This window comes from Mirounga leonina, unplaced genomic scaffold (assembly GCF_011800145.1).
Source record: "Mirounga leonina isolate KUSES-001 unplaced genomic scaffold, KU_Mleo_1.0 Mir_154, whole genome shotgun sequence".
Classification (NCBI taxonomy): Eukaryota; Metazoa; Chordata; class Mammalia; order Carnivora; family Phocidae; genus Mirounga; species Mirounga leonina.
The window spans coordinates 41,827,766-41,849,280 of NW_023270389.1; the positions used below are offsets into that span (position 1 = coordinate 41,827,766).

Below are 21,515 nucleotides of genomic sequence, written 5' to 3' on the forward strand. Positions count from 1 at the left end.
TGCCCTGGGGCTGTGGCATGTCCCTCAACCCCTGGCTTGTTTCTTCCTTCCTGGATATGAGGGCTGTTTTATTTTGGGAGGCAAAATATGCTCAGAGGCTGAGTTTGTCTTTGCCAGCAATTTATTTAACATAGGTTTACTGCAGGAATCTTACAAGCCAATAGTATACAGGATAATTTCTCTTAATAAGCCAATAAAGAAATAACATACTCCAAATCAATGACTATTAATCACACTATTGTTCCAGGTAAGGGGAGAGGAAAGGAGTAAAATACAAACTTTTTTTTAAAGATTTTATTTATTTATTTGAGAGAGAGAATGAGAGAGAGAGAGCATGAGAGGGGAGAGGGTCAGAGGGAGAAGCAGACTCCCTGCTGATAGCAGGGAGCCCGATATGGGACTTGATCCTGGGACTCCAGGATCATGACCTGAGCCGAAGGCAGTTGCCTAACCAACTGAGCCACCCAGGTGCCCCATAAAATACAAATTTAGTTGAGGTTCACCTTTATACAAGTTGGTACTGGGAAGAGACAGCTTAGCCAACTGAGATCTGATGTCCAGCTACCAGTGCAAAAGTAAAAGTCTCGTGTTGCTAGAACATACTGCTAGGGAACAGGGGAGCTGGTGTTGATGGGCAAGATGTTCTTTATGGGGCTGCTATATGACTTTCACCGTTGCCTGTAAGTATTACCTTTACGGATGTCCCTGATGACCATTTTTATTCAACATATTACTGGAAGTCCTAGCCACAGCAATCAGACAAGAAAAAGAAATAAAAGTCATCCAAATTAGTAAGGAAGAAGTAAAACATTCACTATTTGCAGATGATATAATACTATATATAGAAAACCCTCAAGACTCCATCAAAAAACTACAAGAACTGACAAATTAATTCAGTAAAGTCACAGGATACAAAATCAATATACAGAAATCCATTGCATTTCTATACATGAATAATGAAGTAGCAGAAAGAGAAATTAAGAAAACAATTCCATTTACAATTGCACCAAAAATAACAGTATACCTAGGAATAAACTTAACCAACTTAACCTGGCCTCTGAAAACCATAAAACATTGGTGAAAGAAATTGAAGACAACAGAAAGAAATGGAAGACATTCCAGGGGTGCCTGGGTGGCTCAGTCATTAAGCGTCTACCTTTGGCTCAGGTCATGATCCCAGGGTCCTGGGATCGAGCCCCATGTCAGGCTCCCTGCTCGGCGGGAAGCCTGCTTCTCCCTCTCCCACTCCCCCTGCTTGTGTTCCCTCTCTCGCTTTGTCTGCCTCTGTCAAATAAATGAATAAAATCTTAAAAAAAAAAAAAAGAAATGGAAAGACATTCCATGCTTGTGGATTGGGAGAATAAATACTGTTAAAATGTCTATAAAGAAATCTACAGATTGAATGAAATCCCTATAAAATACCAACAGATTTTTCACAGAACTAGAACAAACAATTCTAAAATTTGTATGGAAATGCAAAAGACCCCCAAATAGCCAAAGCAGTCTTGGAAAGGAAGAACAAAACGGGAGGTATCACAGTCCCAGATTTCAAGATATACTACAAAGCTATAGTAATCAAAGTACTATGGTACTGGTACAAAAGATCAATGGAACACAATAGAAAGCCCAGAAATAAACCCATGATTATATAGCCAATCTTCAACAAAGGAGGCCAAGAATATACAATGGGAAAAACAGTCTCTTAAAAAATGGCATTGAGAAAACTGGACAGCTACATGCAAAGGAATGAACCTGGACCACTTCTTACACCATACACAAAAATAGACTCAAAATGGATTAAAGACCTAAATATGAGACCTGAAACCATAAAAATCCTAGAAAAGAGCACAGGCAATAATTTCTCTGACATTGGTCATAACATCTTTCTAGATATGTTTTCTGAGGCAAGGGAAGCAACAGCAAAAATATTGGGATCACATCAAAGTAAAAAACGTCTGCATAGCAAAAGAAACAATAAAACTAAAAGCCTTCAGAATGGGAGAAGATACTTGCAAACAACATATCTGATAAAGGGTTAGTATCCAAAATACATAAAGAACTTCTACAACTCTACACCCAAAAAACAAATAATCCAATTTAAAATGGGCAGAAGACATGAACAGACATTTTTCCAGAGAAGACATCCAGATGGCCAACACATCCAGACACATGAAAGGATACTCACATCACTCATTGTCAGGGAAACCACAGTGAGATACCACCTCACACCTGTCAGAATGGCTGATATCAAAAACACAAGAAACAAGTGTTGGGGAGGATGTGGAGAAAAAGGAACCCTCATGTACTATTGGAAAACAGTATGGAGGTTCCTCAAAAAAATTAAAAATAGAACAACCAGTAATTCCACTACTGGGTATTTACCCAAAGAATACAAAAACACTAATTCGAAAAGATATATTCACCCCTATGTTTATTGCAGCATTATTTGCAATAGTCAAATTATGGAAGCAGTACAAATGTCCATTTATAAATGAGTAGATAAGGAAGATGTGGTATAATATACACAATGGAATATTATTCAGTCATAAAAAGAATGAAATCTTGCCATTTGCAACAACGTGAATGGATCTAGAGAGTATAATGCTAAGTGAAATACACAAAGACAAATACTCATATGGGAATTTAAGAAACAAAACAAATGAAAAAAGAAAAAAGAGACCAAAAAAACTACAAAATAAACTCTTAACTCTAGAGAACAGATGGTTATCAGAGGGGAGGGGATGGGGGATGGGTGAAATAGGTGAAGGGGATTAAGAGCACACTTACCTTGATGAGCAATGAGTAAGGTATGGAATTGTTGAATCACTATATTGTACACCTAAAACTAAATATAACATTGTGTGTTAACTGGAATTAAAAAAATAAACTGCAAAAAAAAAAAAAAAAAAAAAACAAAAACGTCTGCTTTGCGAAGGCGGGAGCTGATTGCCCCAAGGTCTTCAGGGAGCTATCTTTGATCAGCAGAGTGTAGCCTTGCTTAGACCAGATGCTCTTAGATGGTCCTCACAGACTCTATGTTCACAGTTTAATGTTCCCTTGCTATAGTTGTTTCTTCATACGCTTTCATGTTCAGCCCCCAGTGGAGCCCCTCAGCAGCTGAGCAACTGAGTTCTGATGGGCAAGAACATATGAGATGGTGCCATCCTGACACAACTTACTTCATTCTTCTATCAAAACTTTACTTCTGGGGCGCCTGGGTGGCTCAGTCAGTTGAGCATCTGCCTTCGGCTCAGGTCATGATCTCAGGGTCCTGGGATCGAGCCCCGCATCGGGCTCCCTGCTCAGCGGGGAGTCAGCTTTTCCCTCTCCCTCTGCCCCCACCACTTGTGCTCTATTTCACTCACTCTTTCTCTCTCGAATAAATAAAATCTTAAAAAAAAAAAAAAGTCTACATCTTTTTTTTCTCTTTTGTCATATACAAGTGGATTAAAACAGCTTCACCTAAGTCATAAGCAAGTGGGTTTGAAGTCCTGTCAAACAAATACACAACAAGGGAGTAGCTGAGAGGACCCACAGTGGGTTGCTGGGCTCCCTCATCTTCAGGCTGCGCCTCTTTAGTCACGGGGACCCCCTTGAATACGTGCAGCGCTCCTGGGGCAGGAGGAGCATGCCTGAGCCCTGGCAAGCATGACACTGCTGAGCGGCATGGTAGCCTGGACGGGTGTCTGGTGATGAGAAGGCGTTGGTAGAGGTGGTTGCTGGAGAGGCCTCTCAGCAAATGTGCATTTCTTTATACCTGTGTGCTCATCCTTTGAATTGGTTTGTCTTCCTCTCTGCCAGGGAGCCCTCGGGTCTCTTCTCCCTTCTTTCTTCCCATGGGGCTTTAGGCTTTTGACTGTCTTGTGCCACAGACTCCCCTGCCCCTGTCAGTGGACTGTGTCTTCTCCCTGATCTTTGATCTTGGCTTGCCCTCTGTCCCATTATCTCCCTTCCTACCCCTCCCACCTTCCCATTGTCTTTCTGTTGGAGCCAGGGGCCCTTTCCATGGCCTTCCCTTCCCTTCCCTATTTAACCTCCACCAGCCATCTTCACACAGAATCGGCCCTTCGAGGCCTTGGTGCTCTTGGTCTTACTGAGTGCCGCGGGATGTGGGACGCCAGAGGAAGCATAGCACTGTGGTTTGACTTCAGATCCCAGCAAGTTATTTACCTTCTCTGATCCTTGGTGTTTCCCCATCTGTTAAATAGGTATTTTAATAGTGCTTATTCCTTCATAGGGTGACTGTAAGGGATTAAACGAGTCCATGGGTCTGAAGCACCTCACACAGGGCGGGCACATAATTGGTCAATATACATTAATCACGGTTGTTACTAAAAGCGCAAAGGGAAGGTGTGCCCCCCAGGGCTGGTGTTGTAGCTGGGGAAACAGAACATAGCATTTTGAACCCTAGTTTGTCGCACTTTCCAGATAGAGCACGCAGAGGGTGTTAGGGCTGACTGGGACGAAACCGATCTGGAAAAGCTTCCTGCATGAGGCTGAAGGAGGTAGGTTTCTATGAGGCATTTTAAGATCGTAGTTGCCGTCTGGAAGGAGAGGGGACGCGATGGGTAGAGAAGCACCTGCTCCAACACTCCCTCGCTTCTACAGGCTTCACCCTTCCTCTTCGTCCTGGTGCTCCCCATACATTACATACTCCTGCATCTCAACCTTCTCATCCACAGGGAATTTGCCAAAGAGAGAGAGAGAGTGGAGAACCGGAGAGCATTCATGAAACTGCGGAGGCAGCAGCAGATTGAGCGCGAGCTGAATGGGTACCGCGCCTGGATAGACAAAGCAGGTGAGGCGTGGCGGGCTGCACAGATGTCCCTGCAAACAGCCCCTTGCCCCACCCCCTCCGCTTCCATTCACAGGGGCAGCCCTGGCCAGAGCACAGAGAAGCTCTGGATGTCTTACCAGCTTTGTGTGTTCCCTGCTGGTCCCTCTTCCTTCCTCTGGGGTCTAACCGTCCCTGTTCTACCAAACACCTTTGTGAGGCCTGGAAGGTGAAGTGAGTGAAAGGTAACAGAGCCCAGTCCAGGAACAGAGGTTGGGTGGGTGACATTTTACACTACTGCTAATAATAATAATAATAATAGCAACAACAACAGCAGCAGCAACAACAATCCATTCATTCCACAAATGTTGAGTGTTTACTTTGTGCCAACACCTGTTCTAGGAACCTGAGACACAGCAGGGAGCCTTTCTTGCAGAGCTCAGTCCCCTCTAGCTGGGGAAGGCAGAGATAAAATGATGAGTAAGTAACTTGTAAGAAGGTGATAAGTACACTAGAAAACAGATCAAGGTAGGGTTATGGGGTGTAGGGTAGGTTGTGATCTTATTTAAATTTTTAAAGATTTATTTATTTATTTGACAGAGAGAGACACAGCGAGAGAGGGAACACAAGCAGGGGGAGTGGGAGAGGGAGAAGCAGGTTTCCCGCGGAGCAGGGAGCCCGATGCGGGGCTCGATCCCAGGACCCTGAGACCATGACCTGAGCCGAAGGCAGACGCTTAACGTCTAGGTGCCCCTAGGTTGTGATTTTAAATAGGGAGGTCAGGGAGACCCATTTTGGAGAAAGACTTGAAGGAGCTGAGGCCTAAGTCATGGGAATGTCTGAGGGGGGCATCTCAGTGCCAAGGCTCTAGTGTGGAAGTGGGCCAAGAGCAGGAGGAGGAATGAGTAAGGGGAGGGGAGCAGGAAGACAGGGAGGGGGGCTGTAATGGGAGGACGGGCAGACTTTATGGGCCATTGTAAGGGTTTGGGGCTTTCCTGTAAGTGAGGCAGGAACCATTGGACTGTTTGGGTCAGAGGTGGGAGATGGTCTGTTTGAAGGTTTGAAGGGAACACTTGGTTGCTGCATTAGAAGGAGGGCAAGGTCAGAAGTAGGGAGGTTGACCGTGAGGCCACTGCAGTAAGTGGGTAATAGCTGATGGTGAGAACTGCTTGTTGCTACTCCCTGAGCTGTCCCCAGTTCCTCACTACAAGCCTCAGCATCAGGAACAATTCTTACCCAGCCTTGAGAATAGGTCCAAACCTATCACGGTTTTATTAACCCACAGAGCCACCAGATTCAAGTTTGACTGTGGCTCAGCTGCTTATGAGGGGTATCGATCACCCCATATCTGTCAGTAAAATGGATGCATTTGCTTTCCTTATCATTTTAAAGATTGCATTGCATTGCTCTTATAGATCTTTATTTTCATCCTGAGCAAAGAGTAATTTATTTTAATAAAAAAATACACATGACAGCATTTTTTTTCTCTATTCCTGGTAGAAAGCATAGCTCAAATGTGAGGTCTCACAGGAAAAATTTGGAATATGATTTGATGTTTAGCTGCCTGAGCCTTATTCTTCTACAGCAGCTTTGGAATGACACCATGGCCCTCCTGTTCTAACCACCAGCACACAAAAAGCTCACTCTCCGCTCTGGAGTCAACCTTTGATCACCTGTCGGGTGTGAGAGTGTGTGTGCAATGAAAAGTGCCATTTCAGTGCCCGATAGATTAAAAACCACCTCCCGTTTAGGACTCCCAGCATCTCTTTGCTGCCTCTGGAGGCCTGCGCCGTGCCCACTGATGGCGCTTCCCAAGTTGCCCTTTCTTCTCTGAGGCTCTCGTGTGGGGGTGAATGTGAACCTCTCCACCTTCTTTCCAGAATGGTAACTCAGCCTTACCGAGCAGATTTGCCGCCAGGTCTGGCAGGCAGCTTGAAGTTCCCCACTGTCCTTGGCTTCCTGGGTGGAGGAGCCATCTGACAGACCGCCCCTGTGAACAGGCTGGCAGCAGAACTGGAAGAGAACCTTCCCCTCCCCGTCCGTGACCCCACTTGTGGTCAGGCAGCATGGGATGCTGTTCTTTGTGGCTCTGCTCTTCCGATACACGCAGAATTCCAAGGCTCCACTTTCTTCCAGTTGGCAAAGCCAGCTCTCTCCTTCTAAGAAAAAAGACGTACTGCGACGTCAAATTGTGCTTCCTGGCCCTTCCCTTTGCAAATGGGGTGTGAGTGAATCAGAGACATATGGGTTACATTTCCCTGGAAAGACACTTTCAAATTTGAAAGAGAACTTGGCAAAAGGCAGTGGGGGAGGGGGGCAGCTTGGGCACATCCAGAGCCCTCAGAGCACTTCTCAGAGCTCTTCAGCAGCACCACACACCCTCCATCTGCCTTGCGGGTCCTCCGAGCTGCCCACCCCAGCACCCAGGCACTGTACACCGCAGATGTGACTCCCAGGCTGACGTCATTCACGTTGCCATGGGGGGTATTTTAATGAGTACCTAATTTTTAAATGATGCCCTCCGAAAAACAGTGGGCTGTAAATGACTTTAAAACCCTCTATGTCTGCATAAAGGAGCATCCCACCAGTAACACTTAACCTGTTAACTTAGAGTTTTGCCAGAGGCTGTACTTAAAAAAGAAAGCTAAACATTTATGACTTGGTATAATGGCCATCCTGTGTGGTCCCCTCCAGCCTCAAAGTGTTCCCCTCCCTGGGAAATACATTACATACTCTCTGTTTTATTATGCAGGTGGAATTATGGTAATGACTTTGCCCTCTTCTGCTTGTCCTTTTACTTGTTAAAATTGCTTAAATTAAACCATTGTTTAATAGGGCCTGCTGCAAGCTTTTCCCCAGCAGCTGGGATCTTAAGGAATGATTGCTCAAGGCCTCTGACATCCTCGCCTGTGGCTGAGGTGGGGCGGGGATCAAAACTCATCCACATCACTCCCAAAGGGGACTCAGAATCCTGCCAGACATGGGACAGAAGGGCTAGTTTGTAAGTTTGGAGGGATGCTAGTGAGGTTTATTTTAAACAAGTCTTACTAGAGTTCCTGGAATGCAGGACTGTTCCTGGGGAGGTCATGAGGAAAATCCAAGGGACTATTGGTTCTTTTCCAAATACCAACAACCAGACACATCATTCCAACACTGGCCAGTCCTTCAGTTCTCCAACTGGGTGTCCAACGATTCAATTCAGTTCTGACACTAAACACCACCAGAAATTAGTGCAGATCTCATAGGTTAGGGACTCAATCCCACAAGCCTGCCCTCACTTCACACAACAGCCCCAAGTGGAGTCCCCAGGTGACCTGCATTTTTGCCTTCTGGACTGCAAATTTAGAGGGCTCCAGGTTTGATAATTCCTCAAACGACTTCCAGAACTCAGGAAAATTATTCTTACCACCACCAGTTTATTACAAAGGATTCAACTCAGGAACAACCAAATGGAAGAGATACGTGGGGGTGAAAGGGGGGCAAAGAGCCTCCATGCCCCCTTCAGGCATATCACCCTCCCAGCATCTTAATGTGTTCACTAACTCTGAAGCTTCCTGAGCCCCATTATGTAGGGTTTTTTTTTTTTTTTTGAAGGTCCCATTACATAGACCTGCTTGAGTAAATCATTGGCCATTGGTGATTAAACATTCTCAAGCCCCTCACCCATTCCAGGAGTTAGGAGGGGGAACGGGGCTAAAAGTTATAGCCAAATATGTGGTTGGTTTTTCTGATGACCCGTCCAGATCCTCAGGTAGTGTAGGCCTCCCCCACAATGAGTTATCTTGTTAGCGTACGGAAGACAGTAAATTCCAAGGGTTTGGGAACTCTGTGCCAGGAAGGTGGACAAAAAAACAAATATTTGTTTGTTCTATCAGAGGGACAAATTCATGATGGGCCTAAGCCTCTTTCCCTCAAGCAAAGCAGACTGTGGTATGGGGGTAAGAGGAAGCAAGCCCACAAGTCCTGCTCCTCTGGGCCATTAGCATCTTCTTCTGCTCCTCCTCCAAGAAGCAGACAGGCTGGAGCTGAAAACATGGTCTTACCTCCTGAACGAGGCGGTAGATGTTGTACCCTGGTATGCCTGGTATGTGCTGCAGATGAGGAACACCAAGGAAGCTCCTATTGCTAGGAAAAGTTTACAGAACCTGGGTAAAATAAAAAAACAGAAATGGAAATTTTTCACTCCTACCAATTTAGGAGATTTCAGTTAAAAAAGATCAGGTCTTGCTCGCAGCAAGTGTTATCAGACGCAGAGCTGAATTTTACCCATCAACCTCCACGCGGCCCCTCGGTACAGAACTTCCTTTCTGTTCTGATTTGCACTCAAGAGCTCCCTCTGTGGCCCTTGCTGTCTTTCTGATGCTGGTGCCTGCGTAGAGCTGTGACCTCTTTGCCCCCTCTCTCTCTCTCTCTCTCTTTCTCTCTTTTTCTGTTGCCCTGGAGCCACAGCAGTCCCTGGGGAATTTTTCATTTTGCAAAATAATTTGACATTTACAGATAATTTACTCAACCAATTGTTTCCATATAGAGGAAGTCATGCTCGCTGAAGAAAATAAAAATGCCGGGACATCAGCCTTAGAAGGTAAGGACGTGCTCCCGCACTTGCCTGCTTTTGCGCCCTCTTAGGCTGTGGCCATCTCTTGATCAAAAGAGGAAAAAAAAAAAAAAAACAAGAGGAGTGCCCTGGGATTTGAAATGAAAGTCTCTCTGTCATAAAATCTCTCATGCTTTAAAATGAAGGGAATTGACTCATGGATTTAAATGCTTTTTAAAGTGATGGAAATGAAATCCAAGAGCTGCTTTGTTCTAGGGTGTATGATTGATAACCGTACAATGAAAAGACCATCACACAACCAGCGGCACGTAAAGGGATCTTCGGTGAAAATTTGTGGGGATCATCTTGGGACCATTTCATTAGCAGGAGGTGGCGTTGTTTAATAAGAGAACAAACAGACAGGGAGCGCCTGTTTACCTACTGCAAGTAGATAAGGTCTAGCAAGGGTTCTGGAGCCCGTGTGTTTCGAGGTGCTGCCGAGCACGGGAGTCCTGTTTCTGTAGACACTGGCGACTTCTAGAACCATGGCTCAGGTGCTTCAAGGCGGCTGCCTGTGTCACAGAGGCTTCTGGCACACAGTCCTGAGCTTTGATCAGAACAATCTGGTTGTTCTTGTGTTCTTTCACCGGCCTCCCCACTTCCCTGGTGTAGTGCTTCGAAGGGCAACCATCAAACGGAGCCGGACGGAGGCCATGACTCGAGACTCCAGTGATGAGCACTGTGTTGACATCTCCTCTGTGGGTGAGTGGAACCAGTTAGATCTTTGACTTGTCTGGGCTCCTGTAAGAAAAAAGATCCTGTCTTTTGAGAAGCACCATGAAGAGAAATAGAACCAAGAGAATCCAGGATTTAGGGATGTAATTAGGGAAGGACTTGGAAATCTAATCTAGAGAAAAATGGACCATGGGGTGTAGGGCTAAGAATCCCACCCAGATTCTTTAAGTGTGACAGATGTATTCCATTTGCATATAAATGCTATCTCTCCTGGAGGTGGTATTGAGAACCCACTTTGAGATATTGTTCCGAGGATCCCGAGGACCTGTTGCTTCTAGTGACCCCCATTTGAGGACCTGCAATCATTTGCTTAACCTTAGTGACACCCACCTACTTCCATGTGATATTTCAACAAATTCCTACTGACAACTCTTAAATGATTGTTCTTCAGTCCCAGGTTCTCTTAGATATGCTGGCTGATGGCAGATTTAACCTCCCCAGAAAAAGGGATGGCAGATTTTTACCTCTTCCCTCACTTCATCCTTAAAAGCAGAAGAGGTATACAGAACTCAGTGCTGCTCTAGGCTGCCCATGGTAGAAATCATCACAAATGTAGCAAAACGATTCCAGTGCCTGAAACATACTTGAAAGGCCAGAGAGAAGCCCAATCTGTTAAAAACATAAATGCCATCCCATTAGGATTCAGGACACTGGGTATATGTCTGGTGTCATGCCCAGGGAATCTTTCAGTTTCCTAGAACTGAGAGTGTCCAGAGAGGAAAAGCAGGGATCTCTGCTATGGAAACTACTTCATTCATACCATGGGGATTTCCCTGGGCCTGCAATGTGGGGGTCACCTAACCCCCCAGGACTGAAGCTGTCCACCTCCCCCTTTGACTGCCCCCCTTGCCATGGAGGGTGATCTGTCATGCAGCCTCATTCTTCCTCCTTACTTCTCTCCCCTTAGGCACACCTCTTGCCCGAGCCAGCATCAAAAGTGCAAAGGTAGATGGGGCCTCCTATTTCCGGCACAAAGAAAGGCTTCTGCGCATCTCTATCCGCCACATGGTTAAATCCCAGGTGTTTTACTGGATTGTGTTGAGCCTTGTGGCTCTCAACACTGCCTGCGTGGCCATCGTCCATCACAACCAGCCCCAGTGGCTCACCCATCTCCTCTGTAAGTGGCTAGTGACTGCCGGCCGGCACAGTGCGGCTAGATTCGGGTGTGAACATAAGAGGACGGGCGTCCTCTGGGCCTGGCAATGCTCTGAGGGGGAAGCCAGAGTTGGCCTCTGGGGGTTGGGATAGCACACCACAGGTCCCCTTGTCATTCATTATTGAATCAGATGAATCTTTGCTGATAAGACAACAAAATGGTGTTAGCCTTGGGTACTTTAAGGCCTTCACTTAGTATCTAAGGAGACTCAATGGTGTAGAGAGTTTTGGTCACCTAAGTCCTGGGGAGAAAGTTCTAAGGGCAGTGGTTACTTCCAGTAGACCAAGACAGGAACTGATAGGTCAGCTCTGGGTAGGGCCTCCATTGGGGGTAAATGGGGATCCAGGATGCTGTCACACAGCTGGGTGTGTGTAAGGCGAATCTGGCTCTTTCATCAGCACCATGATAAAGCCCTTTCTTTCTCTCCTGAGAGCCATAGACCATTTAAAGGCCAGTGACCAACCCATCCATTGAAAGAGGGCAAAGCAGACATGTGGAGTGTGCCTGGGCCCCCCAGGTCAGAGTGTATTCAGATATCATTAGGTTTTGCCTGCCATTGACCTGACGTGGTCACTAGATGTCTTTGCCTTGGGGGTCCTGCTGGTGTTGAGGGCTCCTCCGTAAGGTGAGGGGGTTGGGCTGGGGGGTGTGGGAGCCCACGGCATCTATGGAATAAACACTTCTGCTCTTGATGCTTTCAGACTATGCAGAATTTTTGTTTCTGGGACTGTTCCTCTTGGAGATGTCCCTGAAGATGTATGGCATGGGGCCTCGACTCTATTTTCACTCTTCATTCAACTGTTTTGATTTTGGGGTAAGTGCTCTGGAGCCCGCCGGTCCTCCTGCTTCATGTTGATGTGCCTCAGTTTGAGATAAGCAGCTCGCTCCACTGCTCAGCATGAAGCCCTGAAATCAGAATTTATAAAAGGGGACTAAGTAAGTGAGCTAAAGGGAGGTCAGGAATGAGGAAATCCTTCCCATACCAGGATTTGTTTGTTTGCTTGTTTAAAGTTCTTTTATTTTTTAATGTTTTTATTGAAGTATAACATGCATACCATTGTGTACACTTAAGTGTGTAGCAGAATGATTTGACTGAGCTGCCCATAGCAGGTTTTAACCACTTACTATCTTAGGGGGAAGCCTGAGAGAGAACAAAGGAACTGATTCCAGAAGGTGACTCAGTAAAAATGAGAAGCTTATATACTTGTGTTTTTTTTTTTTTTTTTTAGTTCAGTTTAAAATTGGGAAAATTATCTAGATACACCCTCATGCAAAGATGCACACGTGCGCACGCACACACACACATCCAGTCTTAGCAAGTCCCCACATAGTCTATTTCATCCAGTGTTCACTTCCTAAATTGTGTTGATATGTAAATGCGTGCATATCTAACAGTCTTCAAGGTGCTCTGACAGACATTTTTGCCCTCCACTGCTTTCAGGACTCCTAGCCACTCTATTACATATCAGGAGTTACCTTTCCCATTTGCAGATGAGTAAACAGAGAACATCGTGTGCAAGGTCACATCGCCAATTAGCAACAGAACAAGGTTGCAAAACTTTGGGTTCCTGAACCACTTCTCTTTCTGCCAAACCCATTCTGTTCCTGCCAAATCTTCAGTTAGGTACTAAGGATTTTGAGCACTTGCCAATCTGCGTTTTCACTTGGACCATATGCTTCTGGGTATATGGGCAATTTTCAGGCACAACAGCTAGTGAAAGACCATTCCCTATATACGTACTTTCCAGCGCTGCAGCGAGGATTAATTTTTGTCACTCCTCCTAGTGTGTTGTGTAGAACATAGTAGACATTCAGTGAACATGTAATTAAAACAAAAACCAAATTGTTAATTTGACATTGCTACTTCCTACAGCAATCAATATCTATATGCCACCAAGTAGTACTGTCCCACTGGGGTGTGTGGGACCTGAGTGACTGAAAGATATTTCACATACGGGTGACTGAACCATTCTTGGTAGCACTAAATTCTAGGACAGTGAGAGAATGTGGACCTCCTCTGAGGTTTTTACATTGGAATGCAACCTGTATTAAATTAAATTTGTTTCCTTGCTTTGAGTACCGCTCTTCCCGTGTGTTTGTTCAAGGTGTTATTATGTAAGAACAGCTGTGGCTCTCAGATTTGTGCAGAAGCAGTGACTGGCTCTTGTAGTTTCCACCAAGGACAGAGCAGCAGTGAACCAGTCTCCAGCATGAAGGAGTGACGTCAGGAAGGGGAGTGGAGAGCAGTGGGGAGGGAGGCAGTAGAGTCTCATTTTCCCTTGGCAGCCTTCACAAATAGGTAGTCTTGTTGGAGCTGCACTGGGTGGGGAGGGGAGAGTTTTAATTTCACCATAGCCCAGCGACAGGTGTTGACTGCTGAATGCCAGAAGGCTCCTCTCTTCTCCTCCTCCTCCTCACTGTGGCTGGGTTTGGCTCTTTAGGTCACAGTGGGCAGTATCTTTGAAGTGGTCTGGGCAATCTTCAGACCTGGTACATCTTTTGGAATCAGTGTCTTGCGAGCTCTCCGGCTTCTAAGAATATTTAAAATAACCAAGTAAGTGATCAGAATCTGGACTCTTCCCAACCACCTGTGAGAGTGGAAGCTTCTCTCTGCCTTAATATATTTCCTTCCATCCCCTGTTCTCCTTTGCCACAGTCCCCTTTCCCTACCACGTCCCCTACTCCATTCTTCAGCTCCTCCTCCAAAAATCAAACCAGAAAAATACCTATGATGCCAGATCCCATGCCACATTCCCCAGGGGAGCCTCATTGTTGCTCACATCTCTCCTTCACACAAGTACACAAATACAGCCTATTTCATAGACTACCAGGCAGATGCCCAGCTAGATTTGGGGATAATTTTACATTCAGTGTTCACTGCTGTAATGTTTGGGTTTTGTAGGTATTGGGCATCTCTGCGAAATTTGGTGGTCTCCTTGATGAGTTCTATGAAGTCTATCATCAGTTTGCTCTTCCTCCTCTTCCTCTTCATCGTTGTCTTTGCTCTCCTAGGAATGCAGCTGTTTGGAGGCAGGTAAGCACCAATGAACTTTCCATCCAAAGAGCCTCAAAACCCAGTCTTTAGCCTGTGAGCGCCAGGGTTTCTAATTTGGTCACTGCACTATCATCCTGTTTGCTTTGGCCCACATCAACCACTGTGTGTGTGTGTGTGTGTGTGTGTAAAACTTATGTCTCTGCTTTTAATCTTTTCACACTGTACAGGGTTCTGGGTCTGGAGACCTCTCCTTGAAGCTGTCCCCAAAATGTACACCATGGGGCCTTATAACTCAAGATCAGCCCAAACCCCATCTCATTATCCATACCCTTCAAAGTGCACAGTCCATCAGTAGTAGTCACTAATAATATGATCTTTATAAGGTACATGGAATGGGGAGAAATTAGGGAAGAGGAGGATATGCAGAAAGGGTAAAAGAAGTGATGAAGAAGGAAGGGAAAACTTGGTATGTGGGATTTTCATTTTATTCTTCTCTCTGAACTTCCTTTTCAGGTTTAACTTTAATGATGGGACTCCTTCGGCAAACTTTGACACCTTCCCTGCAGCCATCATGACTGTATTCCAGGTATGAGGCCAACTGGCACTTAAAAATGTTACGTAGGATCTTTTGGATCCTACACATCAGCAAAATGATATGTTAGGAGAAACCTACTTTTCTGCCCCAGGCTCGTCCCAGGCAACTGGGACTCTGGTTGAGTAATTATAATCACAATAATTCCTAGAATTTCTGTAGCTACATTCTTTTTTTTTTTTTAAAGATTTTATTTATTTATTTGACAGAGAAAGACCCAGCGAGAGAGGGAACACAAGCAGGGGGGAGTGGGAGAGGGAGAAGCAGGCTCCCCGCCGAGCAGGGAGCCCGATGAGGGACTCAATCCAGGGACTCCAGGATCATGACCTGAGCCGAAGGCAGTCGCTTAACCAACTGAGCCACCCAGGCGCCGCAACATTCTTACCAATAGAAGAGCTCTATCATAATTATAGTATTGGCCTGTTTCCTATACTTGTGAGTTCACAAGAGATATTAGGGCAAAGACATTCAGTAACTTACAATATTTATGACTACCATCAAGTGGGCTTTATTCCAGGAATGCACGGATGGTTCAGTATCCACAAATCAATCAATGTGATCTACCACATTACCAAAATAAAGGTTAAAAATCATATGATTATTTCAATAGATGCAGAAAAAGCATTTAACAAAATTTAACATTCATTCATGATAAAACTCTCAATGAAGTGGGTATGGAAGGAACCTACCTCAACATAATTAAGGCCATGTATGACAAACCCACAGCTAAATCATACTCAGTGGTGAAAAGCTGAAGGCTTTTTCTCTAAGACTAGGAACAAGACAAGGATGTCTACTTGCACCACTCTTATTCTGCGTAGTGCTGGAAGTCCTAGCCACAGCAATCAGACAAGAAAAAGAAATAAAAATCCAGATTGGTAAGGAAGAAGAAAAACAGTCATACCACATTTATGGTTTTCTGAAATTGGAAGCATCTTCTGACCCATATGTCCATTTAATGAGTTATTTTTCCACCCACCCCACCTCTCCCATCCCACAAAAAATATGTTTTTAAATCATGGAGGGAAACTCAAAAATCAATAATGCTGAGAGCTAAAGAAAACACTATTTAGCTAGAATCTGAGGCTAAACCAGAACCCAGTTTTCTGGAACTGGAACCCATGAGGCTCTTTCTAATAGTGCTGCTGTCCCACGAATTGTATCTTAGCTCCCCTGGGATGGACTTGTAGTGACCAGACCACCTGATCTGTGTGATTCCCATAGGCCTGGCAAAGCCGGAAGTGGAGGGAGTCTGTAGTCAGACTCAGAAAAGAATCTTTCCTTGTGATACTCTCTTTCCATTTTCAATGCCTAAAATTATCATCCTTATTAGAAGGAAGTTTAGAATTATTCATGGAAGTGACTTTATTTTTTCTCCTTGGCAGAATAACCAAGCAAGAGGGTAGATGGAAAAGATGGAGGCCAGAATTTTCCTTTTTACATTGGCCCCATTTTCTCAATCAACCCAAGTCTCTGACTTGCCTGTTGTTTGCTTTGCGTAGATCCTAACAGGGGAGGACTGGAATGAGGTGATGTACAATGGGATCCGTTCCCAGGGTGGGGTCAGCTCAGGCATGTGGTCAGCTATCTATTTCATTGTGCTCACCTTGTTTGGAAACTGTATCCTTTTTAAGATACTCCTCTTCATGCTGCCTGCCTGCCTGGACCAGCATTTAAGGAGGGTGGTGGTGGTGATGGTGGTGGTAGAGGTGGGTGAGTTTTTTTGGCCAGTGGCGGCGGGGGGGTCAGGGTAGTAGTGGGGTGGATATTGCTTGGTATACTAAGAGAAACAAAGATTCTGATCTTAAGGAACTTGTGTACTAGTTGGATAAAGAAGACAATTATAAACAAGGAGATAAAATATTATCCAAATCTTCAGCATACAAAATAATAACATGTGAGGCTCTTATACTGAATAGTTGGAAATACTAGCAGCTGGGGAAAATAAGAGATGACAAAGATTACTGCAGACTGAAATAGTGGTCACATTGTAATGTTAATAAATTAATTACATGGTAATATAGAACAGGACCTGCACATAATAAGATCTCAGAAATATCAGTATCATGATTAATGCTAATACTATTTAGCATAGCTAACATTTATTGTATTTGTGCTATTCATGAGACCCTGTACTAAATGTTTTACAGGCACTGTTTCATCTGATCCTTACTTTCTAAGACTTAGAAGAAATAACTTGCAAAGTCAAACAATTATTAAATTGTAAGGGGAGACTGGAAATCAAGTCCATTTAATTCCCAAACCCTTACCTGCTCATAAGACCTAGACTAGGAAGATTTAGGTTTTAATACCAGCAATTCTGCTTACCAGCTGTGTAGCCTTGGGAAAGTCCCTTAATCTGTCTGAGCTTTTAGTTCTCACATCTGTAAGGAGGATAACAACATTGATCCCTTTGTTAGTTGTGAATAGTAAATGAGCTCATTTATTTGGATGCACCTTATGAATGAACTGCAGACTTCTACACAGTCACTAGATGTTTGGGGGGGATGGGACTTGCCTTGAAATGGCATTGATGGAGTAAGAAGGGAGAGCTGTGTGATGTAGCTGTACTTTTGCTTTTCCCATAGTCTCACGGAGACAAGATACTCCTTTAACCTTTTTTGCCCTGAAAATTTCTAGGGGCCAGAGCAGACTATGAAACAAACATGAGACACCCATAAGAAGAAAGTTATGCAGTGCGTTACAGAAATGGAAGACCAGTTTGTCACAATGGCACCTTGATTTTCCTGTTGCTCTGAGGGTAGTCAGACCTGGACTTTGATGCTAAAACCAGCTCTATATTCCACACCACCTGGATCTCAAAGAGAGTTGGAAAATTGGGACTTCAGAGGTTAGAGTTTAGAATGGAAATGGGTTCCATAATCATCATGTGTGCTCTGTGACATTTTTGTTAAATGAAATATGGAAGCCTTTTAGGATAAGAAGAATGAGAGAAGTTAGCATTCCATTATTGAGAGCCGCTCAGTGATGGGTCTGTGGGATCCCATTTCTTTTCACCTTTAAGAACAGAGTAGGATCTTGATCTGGGTGGGCTTCAATTCTAGCCTCCCAGAAAGGAGAGGTAAGCTCCTGCATTGAGCTCCCTACTGTCATGTTGTTCCATGATTCTCTATTCAATATTGCTATGAGTGGGGACCATACATGTCGAAAGGCCCCCTTACTCCAACTTGGCCCCTGAGTGATTGGATTCAGCTATCTCTGTGTCCTAGGCAAAGAGAAGCCATGTGGAAGGAAGAAGAGATATTCTTCTTCAGACAGGGCTGCATAACCTCTGCTTAATTGATGCTGTGGGGTAGCTTCTGTTCCTGCTGGATCCCAGGCAGCAAAGACTTCGAGAAACCCTCTCAGTCTTGCTGAAGCCTTTTGGTTTTCTTACTTGCCCATCCTTAACTCATCACCCCAGACACACTGCTGAATGTGTTCTTGGCCATTGCTGTGGACAATCTGGCCAATGCCCAAGAGCTGACCAAGGTAAGCATTCTCTGCAGATCTGATGATTCTCTTGTGCCATTGGGCACTTCATCTAGAGCATGGGAATGATGTATCTGCTTTGCATACCTCACAGGATTATTGTTAGGATCAAGTAAAATAATGTATGTGAAGATCAGAGCAGGCTGAGCAGATGTGTGTTCTTAGTAGCTCTAGTCATTTCACCTGAACTGGCTTTTCCCAGTGTCATCACAAAGAAGGGACACTTACACCAGGAATGTAGGTTAGGGGATGAGGTCCCTGCCTGATCACCTGGGGTAAGGCCACTTCGCTGGGCTGGGGAAAGGGTGTAAGTAGAGGCACAGTCTTAGCATTTTACTTTAGGGCGGGTCTGCCTGGAAGGACCCTGGTCCATCACTTGCAGATACTGCAGAACATCTGAAAGGTGTCAGCTCCAGCTTCTGACCTCCACAGCCATGGGCTCCACCGAGAGCTAGAGCCTGGGGTAGAATTCCATGGCTTTCCTGAGGAATGGTGGGGAAGCCTGTGGGACAGGGTAGAGACCAGAATTACTGGCCATGCCAGAGCTGTGGAGGCTTCTGTCTCCTAAGGTGCCTGGCACCTGGCCACCTGAGGCCACCCACCCTCCTACTGCCTTGTTTAACCCTTTTTCCTGCCTTCCTCATTTCACCTGGTCTCCAGAACTTGTGGGGAGAGCCAAGGGAGCTATTCTCCTTCATGGGGATACCAGGCAAGGCCATCTCTGCTTTGTGTCTAGGATGAGCAAGAAGAAGAGGAGGCTTTCAACCAGAAACATGCATTGCAGAAGGCCAAGGAGGTCAGCCCGATGTCTGCACCCAACATGCCCTCTATCGAGTGAGTTGGCTGTCCCCACTTCACTGACCCCTGGGCTCCTGTGCTAACAGCCAATTCATCAACTCAAAATGGTATATTATCAGAGGATGCCTACTCCATGCTGGGAGATGTCCTAAGAATACAGCAGTGAGCAAGACAGAGTCTCTGTTCTCATGGAGCTTTTATTTCAGTGAGAGAGATAGATAATTAACACACATAAATAATTTTAGGTGGTGATCACTGCTCTAAGGTAAATAGAACAGGGTAATAATGCAGAAGAATAAGAATTGGGTGGAGTACTTACAGGCAGCCTGGGAGGGATTCTTTGAAGAGGTGGAATTCAAGCAGAGATCTATATGTGGAGAAGGCGGTCATGTAAAATTACAAAGGAGGAGCATTCTCCAGCGAGGTGCAGTGTGGCTGGTGGGCAGGGAGCAAGGACGAATAGAAGGAGACATGGCCAGGGAGATCCTGGAGGCCCAGGTGCAGCGTTTTAGCTTTTATTCTAATTGCAACCATGGAGGCTCTAAGGCAGAAGGATGGATACTACATGATCTACACTTTTTAAAAAATATATTTTATTTATTTGAAAGAAAGAGAGCATGAGCAGGGGGAGGGGCAGAGAGAGAGGAAGAAGCAGACTCCCCGCTGAGCAGGGAGCCCGACGCGGGGCCTGATCCTAGGACCCCAAGATCATGACCTGAGCTGAAGGCCAACACTTAACCGGCGCCCCCTGCCGCCATGATAAATATTTTAAAAGTTCACTCTGCTCTATGAAGAATGGATTGTAGGGGCCAAAGGTGGAGACAGGGAGACAGGGTTGACTATAAGAATAAAGTAGGTGACGGGTAATGGTCGTTGAGACCATGGTAGCAATGGAGGAAATGAGAAATAATCCCATTCAGTCTGTGCTTTGGAGGGAGAACCAATAGGACGAGGTGATGGACTAAATGTGTTGGAGGTGGGGATAAGAAAGAAAAAGAAATTTTTCTCCCATGTTTTAAGGTTTGATGCCTAAGCAACTAGGTAGATGGTGGTGGTACTTACTGATAGTTTGGAGAACGGTGGAAATCCAAGGTTCATTTTGGCCACATTAAATTTGAGATACTTAGAGGACATCCAAGTGAAGATGTTGAATAGGCTCTCATTGGTCACATGAGTGTGAAGCTTGGAAGAGAAGTCCAGGTTAGAAATAAAGATTTGGGGGGAGCCATTTGTATTTGGACGGCATTAAATATCAGCACGGGTGAACTGGCACAGAGTTGGTGAGACAGAGTTGCTCAGGATGGAGGCCAGAGCACTCCTGTGCCTTGATGTCTGGCAGAGGAGAAACCCACAGAGGAGATAGACGGGGAGCAATTAGGAGTAGGAAGAAAGAACAGGGAAGTGCCCTATCCTGGAGACCTAGACAAGAAAACTCTTCAGGAAGGAGTGAGTGGACAGTGCAGCTAAATACTCTCAAAAGATCACATAAGCTGAGGACAGAAAAGGGACCATTGGGTTTGGCAAAATGAACGTTGTTAGTGACCTTCAGTTTCAGCGGCCCGGTGGGAACAGAATCCAGTTGGAGTGGATTAGGGAGAGAATGGCAGGTGAGAGAGGAGAGCAGCGAGTGTAAACTTTAAGGATCTAGCCTGGACCTGTGGTTGCTGGTAGAACTAGCAAGGCGTGGGCCCCGTGTGGAGCTGGAAGAAAGTGTTGGAGGAGGAGCTGAAAATCCCTTTTGTGGCTTCTGAGCCTCGGTGAGGTCTGCGTGGGTGGCCCTGGGGATCGATGGGGAGGCTTTGAGACCCCCGGGAGGTGCGAATCTATCCAGACACCAGACCCTGTCATCCACCACTTGAAGCTGGTCAGGAGGAGCCTTTCTTTGCCAAGTGCTCATGGGAAGGGCTCTGAATGTCCTCTGTCTTGCCCTTTAGAGTCATTCCAGAGTTCTGTGTGGGGCCCTTCTTCCCCTGGACGGTCATCATCTTGCCCTCACCTTTCAAAACGGAAGGCCTGGCCTCTGAGCCCCTTCTCTGTGAGTGAGAAAAAACCGGCCCTCAAACTTTGTTAAAGATTGATGGAGAGAGGTAGAGCAACTCCTTTCTCTCTGGAATACTCTCTGGGCCTTGAGTCGTTCCTTCCCCACCTTCCCTGCACTCATGCGCTTGGGTTAAAAATACACACACACAGGTATGCAAACATGCCGTTGGGGAGGGCTGGCTGTCACTTAGGAGTGGGTGGTTCTATTTACTGAGATGAGGAAGCCTGGGGAAGAGTGGGTTTGGAGACGTGAGTTGGGAAGATGCTTGGCCCAGAGTAGAAACTCACTATTTGTGGAATGGAAGAATGAATGAAATGCGGGTAGGCATAGAGCTGTAG

The 21,515-nt window shown here is 45.4% G+C and overlaps 1 protein-coding gene across 3 annotated transcripts in view; it reads left to right on the forward strand.

Moving 5' to 3' along the window:
• The window catches only part of CACNA1E (calcium voltage-gated channel subunit alpha1 E), a 311,080-nt gene that overhangs the window by 222,791 nt on the left and 66,774 nt on the right, over nt 1-21,515 (forward strand). For all 3 annotated transcript variants that reach the window (XM_035010572.1, XM_035010573.1, XM_035010574.1), the window contains exons 8-18: nt 4,683-4,798; nt 9,303-9,356; nt 9,981-10,070; nt 11,011-11,220; nt 11,961-12,073; nt 13,701-13,813; nt 14,162-14,293; nt 14,768-14,840; nt 16,349-16,466; nt 18,271-18,338; nt 19,075-19,172. In XM_035010572.1, coding sequence (XP_034866463.1) covers nt 4,683-4,798; nt 9,303-9,356; nt 9,981-10,070; nt 11,011-11,220; nt 11,961-12,073; nt 13,701-13,813; nt 14,162-14,293; nt 14,768-14,840; nt 16,349-16,466; nt 18,271-18,338; nt 19,075-19,172 — 1,185 coding nt within the window. The remainder of the gene's footprint in view (nt 1-4,682; nt 4,799-9,302; nt 9,357-9,980; nt 10,071-11,010; nt 11,221-11,960; nt 12,074-13,700; nt 13,814-14,161; nt 14,294-14,767; nt 14,841-16,348; nt 16,467-18,270; nt 18,339-19,074; nt 19,173-21,515) is intronic.